Below are 9,882 nucleotides of genomic sequence, written 5' to 3' on the forward strand. Positions count from 1 at the left end.
GTGCCAGCCAGCCATCAAAGGGTGCCAGCCACCCACCAAAGGGTGCCAGCCAGCCAGCCACCCAACAAAGGATGCCAGCCACCCACTAAAGGGTGCCAGCCACTCATCACCACAGGGTGCCACCCAGCCAGTTTTTTTTAAGCCTATATTCAATTTCAATAGTGTCTTTCAAAATTCAATGGAGATGGATGCAGATAGAAAAATTAAAAGTGTGGTCTGGGACTATTTCTCATCTCCAACTCCAGGAAAAGCAGCAGCAGTATGCAACACGTGCAAAAACAATGTAAGCATGGGATCAATAACTGCAAAAAACAAAAATACGTAAAGTCTTTGGACCCATCTAAGAGTTCATCATGTTGAATTGTATCATGCAGCACAGAAAAAGCAAAATGAATCACACTATCCCAGGCAACAATAACAGATATGTTTCAGAAAAAAACAGGTGGATAAAATCAGATGGAAGATCCCAACTGCTGGACAGAGTAATCACAGAGATGATGGTCACTGATAACCAGGCATTTACAATGGTGTCTGACTCTGGATTTAAGCGGTTGATGTCCATACTTGAGCCAAGGTACACACTGAAGAGTGACAAGTTTTATCGAACTGAAAGGCTGGGAAAGATTTACCAAAAGGTCGTTGAGAAAGTAAAGGCTATGCTGCAACCAGAGAATGCTGTCAACTCACTCTCATTCAAGATTGACTGCTGGTCAGGACAAACAGAATCACTAATGAGTCTTATATGCCACTTCATTGACAGCGTATGGACAAGAAGGCATTTGGTGTTGAATACAAAAGTGATGCAAGGATCCCACACTGGGGAGTACATTAGAGAAATGCTTCTAGGCATGCTAGAAGAATGGGGAATCAACAAAGACCGAGTGATGCTTGTGCTTTGAGACAGCGGAGCGAACATATTGAAAGAAATGAGACTTGCTGAAGTGTCAGACCTCAGTTGCATGGCACACACCCTCCAACTTTTGGTAAATGATGGTCTGTCAAACCAGAAAGCTTTGCTTGACATAATTAGCATGCTGAAGAAGTGTGCAGGCCATTTCCACCATTCAGTCCTTGCCAAGCTGCGACTGAGGTAGGAAGACCGTGGCCTACCCAAAAACAACTTGATTCAGGCTGTTCCAACACGATGGAACTCAACACTTCACATGCTGCAAAGAATGCTGGAGCAGAAGCGAGCTATTACCATATATTCAGGTGAATATGGACTTGGAGGACATTCTTGTCCTACTGCTGATCAGTGGGACATTGTAGCCAATTTCATTGAGACCCTCCTCCCCATAGAGGAAGTGACACTAGAGGTGAGTCATTACAATTCATCTGTGTCATCTGTCATCCCATGTGTGAGAGGGCTGAATATGCTTCTTCCACAGAATGAAGGACCCAACAAACGTGGCATTAAAACATGTAGGCAGGCCATGAGGGACATGTCATGGTCTTACCTTCTTGCTGTTCTCCTTCGTTTGACATGTGCTGGCGGCCATCTTGGTTTCTGGGTTTCTTGTAGCCTCCCACCCTGCGGCTCCTCCTTCCCACTGGGAGGAGCTGGATGCCTAGCTCATATATATATAGGAGGTCTGTGGCTTCAGTTCCTTGCTTGGTCCTCCTGTGTTTACATGCTTCTAAGACTGCTGCTGCTTCTGGTCCCTGATCCTGGCTTCGTCTGACTACCCTGCTGGTTCCTGATCCTGGCTTCGTCTGACTACCCTGCTGGTTCCTGATCCTGGCTTCGTCTGACTACCCTGCTGGTTCCTGATCCTGGCTTCGTCTGACTACCCTGCTGGTTTCTGATCCCGGCTTCGTCTGACTACCCTCCTGGTTCCTGACCTCTGGCTTCGCAAGGACTCTGCCTCGGTTTCGCCATCCGTTTGGACTTCTGCTTTACAGCTTGATTTTCAATAAAGCCTTCTTATTTTCACTTATCTGTTGTTGTACGTCTGGTTCATGGTTCCGTGACATTAGGACCAAGCCATGAATTCTGACGGTACAGGGCCATCCTCGCTACCCACGCTGGTTGCCAGACTTGATCAGCAGGATCACCTGTTGGGTCGGTTCGCCGTGGCGTTGCAAACCCTGCTTGAACGCACGGCTCATTTCGCTCCCGTTGCCGATGGGTCGGTTGTCGCTCCTGGGCCCGCTCCTACTGCCGCTCCGGTTGTTGCACCAGAGTCTACCCCGACACCTGTTGTTGCGCCTGCGGTGTTTCGGGGGATGACCGGTTCTGCCCCCCTTCCACAGCGCTTTGGGGGAGAGCCAACTCAGTGCCGAGGTTTCCTTAACCAGGTGGGCATTTATTTCGAGTTGCTGCCACATGCCTTTCCTACTGAGAGATCAAAGGTGGGCTTCTTAATTTCGCTGCTCTCGGACAAGGCCTTGGCCTGGGCCAGCCCTTTATGGGAGAACAACAATCCAGTGGTTGCCGAGTTTTCCGGTTTTGTTGCTTCTCTTCGGAGGGTATTCGATGTGCCGGCTCGTGCTGCCTCTGCTGCAAAGCTCCTTATGTCCATCAGACAGGGTTCACGATCCGTAGCTGAATACGCCATTGAGTTTCGTACCCTGGCAGCAGAGGTGGGCTGGAATAATGAGGCTCTGGTCGCTGCTTTCTCTCATGGTCTCTGGGATGCCTTGAAGGATGAGGTTGCAGCTAAGGACCTACCAGTGGAGCTCGAGTCTCTTATTTCTTTCTTGATTTTGATTGACACCAGACTCAGGGAGAGACCTTCCTTTAAGGAGAGTCTGCGGAGGCCTCCTAACAGATTGGCGCCTACCTTTGCTGTCCCACCCGTGCCTCCCTCTCCTCCCACGCCTCCTGGGGATGACTTGGCTGGGGGTGAACCCATGCAGCTGGGCTTTGCTCGCCTGTCCGAGGGGGAGGGGGTACTCCGAAGACGCGAGGGTCGATGCATGTACTGTGGTCTCGGTGGGCATTTTCGGTTGGCATGTCCGAACCGTCCAGGAAACGCTCGCACCTGAGATCCTGTCGGGGGCAGATCTTGGGTGGAGTCTCCTCGTCCCCGGTTTCCCGTGTTGACAAACCACTGATCACTGTTGTCCTCTCCTGGGTCGGGGGCTCAGTGACGACCCAGGCGTTGGTGGACTCTGGTGCTGGTGGTTTGTTCATTGATAGTGTGTTCGCTGCCGCCAATTCCATTCCTCTGCAGGCCCGAGGTTCTCCACTGGCTCTTGAGGCGATAGACGGCAGACCCCTTCTGCCGCCACACGTGACTCATGAGACCCTTCCAGTGGGGATAGCCATTGGTGCCGTTCACAGAGAGTCGGTCTGCTTCCAGGTTATTTCGTCTCCACACTACTCGGTGGTCTTGGGGTACCCCTGGCTCCAGAAGCATAATCCGACTTTCGATTGGAGATCGGCCGAGATCCTCTCGTGGTCACCGCAGTGTGGGGCTAGTTGCATCCATGGGCCTGTCAAGTTGCTGCGTACTTCCTCGGACTCTCTGTTGCCTCCTGAATACGAGGAGTACCGGGATGTATTCGATAAGGTGCGCGCGGTTGCCCTACCTCCGCACCGCCCATACGATTGTGCCATCGAGTTACAACCTGGTGCCGTTCCTCCTCGTGGCAAGGTCTATCCACTGTCGGTAGCGGAGAATGAGGCCATGGAGGAGTACGTGAAGGAGGCGCTTTCACGCGGACACATTCGCAAATCCTCGTCCCCGGCAGGGACTGGATTTTTCTTTGTGAAAAAGAAGGGCGGTGAGTTGAGGCCTTGCATCGATTACAGGGGTCTCAATCGCATCACGATCAAGAACGCTTACCCGATACCCTTGATTTCCGAGCTGTTCGATCGCCTTAAAGGGGCCACGGTCTTTACCAAACTCGACCTGAGGGCGGCATATAACCTCGTAAGGATCAAGGCGGGCGATGAGTGGAAGACCGCGTTTAACACCAGGACCGGTCATTATGAATCCTTGGTTATGCCCTTTGGGTTGTGCAATGCGCCCGCAGTCTTTCAGGAATTCATTAACGATGTTTTCCGTGACCTGTTGCAGCAGTGTGTGGTGGTCTATTTGGATGACATCTTGGTATATTCTGAATCCATGGAGACCCACATTCTGGATGTCAGACGAGTGTTGCAACGGTTACGAGAGAACAAGCTGTTCGGTAAGCTTGAGAAATGCGAATTTCACCGATCCCAGGTAACCTTCTTAGGTTACATCATTTCCACTGAGGGGTTCTCCATGGATCCTGAGAAGGTTTCGGCTGTCTTACAGTGGCCCCAGCCCAGTGGTCTTCGCTCCCTGCAGCGCTTTTTGGGCTTCGCCAATTATTATCGGAAGTTCATCAGGGACTTTTCCATGCTAGCCAAGCCTCTCACGGATCTGACCAGGAAGGGCAGTAATTCCCAGGTCTGGCCGCTCGAGGCCATCCGAGCTTTTGAGGCTCTAAAGTCCGCCTTTGTGTCGGCTCCGATTCTGTCGCATCCCAACCCTGGGTTGCCCTTTGTCCTCGAGGTGGACGCGTCTGAGACGGGAGTAGGCGCCCTTCTGTCTCAGCGTAGAACACCAGAGGGTCCTCTGCTTCCTTGTGGGTTTTACTCCCGGAAACTTCCGCGGAGTGCAACTATCAGATTGGTGACAGGGAGTTATTGGCCATCGTGCAGGCCCTTAAAGAATGGAGGCACTTGCTCGAGGGTTCGGTGGTTCCGGTCCTCATCCTGACGGACCACAAGAATCTGACCTACCTTTCTGAGGCCAAGAGATTGACACCACGTCAGGCCAGATGGGCTCTGTTCTTGTCACGTTTTAATTACGTGGTCTCCTACCTACCCGGTTCCAAGAACATCAGGGCGGATGCCTTATCACGGCAGTACTCCGACCTGTCCAGGGAGGAGTCGATTCCGACTTCGGTCATACCTCCGAATCAGATCCTGGCAGCCATTCGCACCAGCCTGACCTCTCCCCTGGGTGAGCAGATTTTGGCGGCTCAATCTGGTGCTCCCTCTGGGAGACCCAACGGCAGAGGTTTTGTGCCTGAGGAGTTGCGCACTCGGTTGTTGCGAACCTACCATAACTCCAAGACCGCGGGGCATCCTGGAAAGAATCAGCTGTCCTGGGCTGTTTCACGTCTGTTCTGGTGGCCTTCCCTACGTTCCGACATCGCCGCATATGTAGCGGCATGCTCCGTTTGTGCCCAGAGTAAGTCCCCTCGGCACCTTCCGTTGGGCCTTCTGCAACCCATAGCCACCGGGGAGCGCCCATGGTCACACCTGGGGATGGATTTCATTGTGGACCTCCCTGCATCCCGAGGCCATACGGTCATTCTCATGATTGTGGATCGATTTTCCAAAATGTGCCACAGTGTTCCTCTCAAGAAGTTACCCTCTGCACAGGAGTTGGCCACGATTTTTGCCAGGGAGGTCTTCCGGTTGCACGGTCTGCCCAAGGAGATTGTGTCGGATCGGGGGAGTCAGTTTGTGTCCAGGTTCTGGCGCGCCTTTTGCTCCCAGTTGGGGATTCATCTCTCCTTCTCCTCGGCCTACCACCCTCAGTCCAATGGGGCCGCAGAACGATCCAATCAGGCCTTGGAGCAATTCCTTCGTTGCTATGTCTCCGATCACCAAGACAATTGGGTTGACCTCCTGCCTTGGGCTGAGTTTGCCAGGAACACGGCGGTGAACTCTTCCTCTGGGACGTCTCCCTTCATGGCCAATTATGGGTTCCAACCTGCCGTGTTACCGGAGGTATTCTCTCCCCAGGATATTCCGGCTGTGGAGGATCACCTTTCCGTCCTACGTGCTTCTTGGGTACAGATCCAGAAGTCCCTTGAGGTCTCTGCGCAGCGCCAGAGACTCCAGGCTGATCGCAGACGAGCGCCTGCTCCTTCCTACCAGGCCGGAGACCGTGTATGGTTGTCCACCCGCAACCTCAACCTTCGAGTGCCCACTCCCAAGCTGGCGCCTCGCTTTGTGGTCCCTTCCGAGTGCTTCGCAGGGTAAACCCGGTAGCCTATGCCCTTGCACTTCCTCCTGGCATGCGGATCTCCAACGTGTTTCATGTCTCCCTGTTGAAGCCACTGGTGTGTAATCGTTTCACTTCCTCGGTTCCTCGGCCCCGTCCGGTCCAAGTGGGCAATTGTGAGGAGTATGAGGTGAGCAATATCCTGGACTCACGCCTGGTCCGCGGTCGGGTGCAGTTTTTGGTTCATTGGCGTGGTTATGGTCCAGAGGAGCGTTCCTGGGTTCCCTCCGCAGATGTCCATGCTCCTGCCTTGCTCCGAGCCTTCCACGCACGCTTCCCTCAGAAACCGTTCTTTTCTCCGTGGAGGAGGGGCCCTTGAGGGGGAGGTACTGTCATGGTCTTACCTTCTTGCTGTTCTCCTTCGTTTGACATGTGCTGGCGGCCATCTTGGTTTCTGGGTTTCTTGTAGCCTCCCACCCTGCGGCTCCTCCTTCCCACTGGGAGGAGCTGGATGCCTAGCTCATATATATAGGAGGTCTGTGGCTTCAGTTCCTTGCTTGGTCCTCCTGTGTTCACATGCTTCTAAGACTGCTGCTGCTTCTGGTCCCTGATCCTGGCTTCGTCTGATTACCCTGCTGGTTCCTGATCCTGGCTTCGTCTGACTACCCTGCTGGTTCCTGATCCTGGCTTCGTCTGACTACCCTGCTGGTTCCTGATCCTGGCTTCGTCTGACTACCCTGCTGGTTCCTGATCCCGGCTTCTTCTGACTACCCTCCTGGTTCCTGACCTCTGGCTTCGCAAGGACTCTGCCTCGATTTCGCCATCCGTTTGGACTTCTGCTTTACAGCTTGATTTTCAATAAAGCCTTCTTATTTTCACTTATCTGTTGTTGTACGTCTGGTTCATGGTTCCGTGACAGGACAGCCTCGCCAAACGTTTTGAGAAGCATAAGGACAATAAAAATGTCCCCGTAGACGTCCTATGACGAAACGTACGTAGGGCGGAAACCCACGTCACTTCCGGTCCGCAGCTCGCCTAGGCTTGGAACGCAGAAGCTTCCTCGGCGCAGACTGCCACTATCTGAAGGGATCTGCTGCATCTACTACTCAAGCGTGAGTCGCTACTAGCTCATTGTATACCCGCTCTTCACTTATCACACTGAGTAGATTCTCTCTTTTTCCCTTTTGTACCCAGATGGGATCTTTTTGGTCCGTAGGGACCGTCAGCAGACAGGTTTGAGGAACACACCCATATCCTGTCTTTGGCTCATATACTTAACATCTGTGGTCTTAGGGTAAGTGTGACACCTAGTGTTTGAATTGTAGAACTACATCCTAAAAGGTATACAATTAGTATTCTCACTGCTCCTATGATTCATGATTGATTTATAATTTATTCATTCATCTTTGATTCAGCATTATTTACCCAACATTATTTATTCAACATCATTCACCTATTTGGCATTTTTATTATTTATTCAATCAACATCATCTTCCTACTTGGCAGTTTTATATTATTTATTCAGCAGCACCTATTGGAAATCACTTTATTATTAATTCAAATATACACTACTTTTTACCATACGTTTTTACCATACCTCACATCTATTATTCATTTATTTATTTATCTATTGTCTTAGCTTGAATTATATATATTTATTTTCCCACGTACACAATTATCCTTATGTGACGCTTTGTACGCACTAAGCACTTTTTTCTCCTCTTCACCCGCATTTTTGCACATGCGTTAGGTAGCGCCGTTTTCCAACTACTCACCCTCACACTTTAAGTGGTTAAGCTTGGTTTCATCTGCACCAGAAAATTCTGCAACCTTTTGGTTGTTTTTATAAAACTGAAAAGTAGGCATGGCTTTAATGCCACATGATTCTGATAAATCCGATACGTCATCCATGTCTACTTTACAAAAGAATACATCAGAATGTGTTTTGGAAAGTTCCTCATAAAGGGGAGCAATCCTCTTGCATGGTCCACACCATGATGCAGTGAAATCGACGACGACCAGTTTGTCACCCGCAGATGTCAAGAACTCCTCAAACTCTTTCGCGCTCTCTATTTGCTTCACCATGATTGCCCACTTCTAGTCTACGAGTACTGAACGGACAGTTTCGTCAGTGACACAAATCCACAAAAGTAATTTTAAGGCCTTTTATTTGGTAAAGGAGTACTGTCTCATTTTTGTCAGTGTAGGGAGAGGTATTCTTGTGGATTTGTATTGTGCACTGTGCAGCATTGTGACTGGTGTGTTGAGCGTTTCTGCAGCAATACTACAAACAGTGACAAAAGCACTTTTAAAGTATTATAACTGGTGTGATAGACCAGTGGCCCCCCAATACCACATATTGAAGTGGGGTGTTATCTGAGTATACTTTCATAAGTGTATTTGTGTCCTGCAACAATATTGCCTCTTTTGCTGCGTTAACTCTGCTACACACAGTGCCAAACTCACTGGCCAATTTTTTGTACAACTGGTGTGATAAACAAGGGGCCCCCCCAATACCACATATTGAAGTGGGGTGTTATCAGTGTATACTTGTGTCCTGAAAAAATATTGCCTCTTTTGCTGCATTAACTCTGCTACACATAGTGCCAAACTTACTGACCAATTTTTTGTACAGCTGGTGTGATAGACCAGTGGCCCCCCAATACCACATATTGAAGTGGGGTGTTATTTAACAGTATACTTTTATAACAGTGTATTTTAGTCCTGCAAAAATTTGGCCTCTTTTGCTGCGTTAACTGTGCTACACACAGAGACAACAGTTACTGGCCAATTTTTTGTAGAACTGGTGTGATAGACCAGTGGCCCCCCAATACCACATATTGAAGTGGGGTGTTATCTGAGTATAATTTTATAAGTGTATTTGTGTCCTGCAACAATATTGCCTCTTTTGCTGCAATAACTTTGCTACACACAGTGCCAAACTCACTGGCCATGTTTTTGTACAACTGGTGTGATAAACTAGTGGCCCCCCAATACCACATATTGAAGTGGGGTGTTATCAGAGTATACTTTTATACGTGTATTTGTGTCCTGCTATAATATTGCCTCTTTTGCTGCGTTTACTCTGCTACACACAGTGCCAAACTTACTGGCCAATTTTTTGTACAACTGGTGTGATAGACCAGTGCCCCCCCAATACCACATATTGAAGTGGGGTGTTATCAGAATATACTTTTATAAGTTTATCTGTGTCCTGCAACAATATTGCCTCTTTTTCTGCGTTAAATCTGCTACACACAGTTCCAAACTCACTGGCCAATTTTTTGTGCAACTGGTGTGATAGACCAGTTGCCCCCCAGTAGCACATATTGAAGCGGGGTGTTATTTAACAGTATACTTTTATAAGAGTGTATTTTAGTCCTGCAAAAATTTGGCCTCTTTTGCTGCGTTAACTGTGCTACACACAGTGACAACAGTTACTGGCCAATTATTTGTAGAACTGGTGTGATAAACCAGTGGCCCCCCAATACCACAGATTGAAGCGGGGTGTTATATACCTTGTTCCACATATACTTCGCTTCTCTAGAGACTTTTGTCACAGGGTAATTTAAAAAAATGACAGGCAGAGGAAGAGGCAGGCCCTTACGCAGGGGTGGTAGGGGTAGGGCAATAGCAGCAGGCCGGAGCCAAAGTGTGACGTTTCAGAAGGTGCGTTCGATTACCTCAAAGGACGCCCCAGACTTGGTTAATTGGCTCACTCAGCCTTCCTCTTCTGCACCCTCCTCATCCTCTCTATGTGCACCCTCTTCACTCTCTGCTAAGTGCACCCCCAAAGACACCACCACCATATACCCTCCGCTTGAGTCACTGGAATTATTTTCCGATCCATCACAAGACATTTGCGATGAGCAGCCATTGTTGGCATCAGATGAGGAAGAGGAGGTAGCAACAGCCGCCACTCAGCAGTCTGACGACAGTACCCAGATTA

At 49.7% G+C, this 9,882-nt stretch overlaps 1 protein-coding gene across 1 annotated transcript; it reads right to left on the minus strand.

The window, feature by feature from the left end:
- Positions 1–7,700: 7,700 nt before the first annotated feature.
- LOC309552537 (thioredoxin-like) lies at positions 7,701–8,018 on the minus strand (the record flags this gene model as incomplete). The annotated part of the gene is made up of 1 exon (XM_082253492.1): positions 7,701–8,018. One exon carries the CDS (start codon positions 8,016–8,018, stop codon positions 7,701–7,703), a length of 318 nt encoding a protein of 105 aa, XP_082109618.1.
- Between the last annotated feature and the right edge of the window lie 1,864 nt (positions 8,019–9,882).

The sequence above is a fragment of the Pelophylax lessonae genome (assembly GCF_965119305.1).
Source record: "Pelophylax lessonae genome assembly, chromosome: 4".
Classification (NCBI taxonomy): Eukaryota; Metazoa; Chordata; class Amphibia; order Anura; family Ranidae; genus Pelophylax; species Pelophylax lessonae.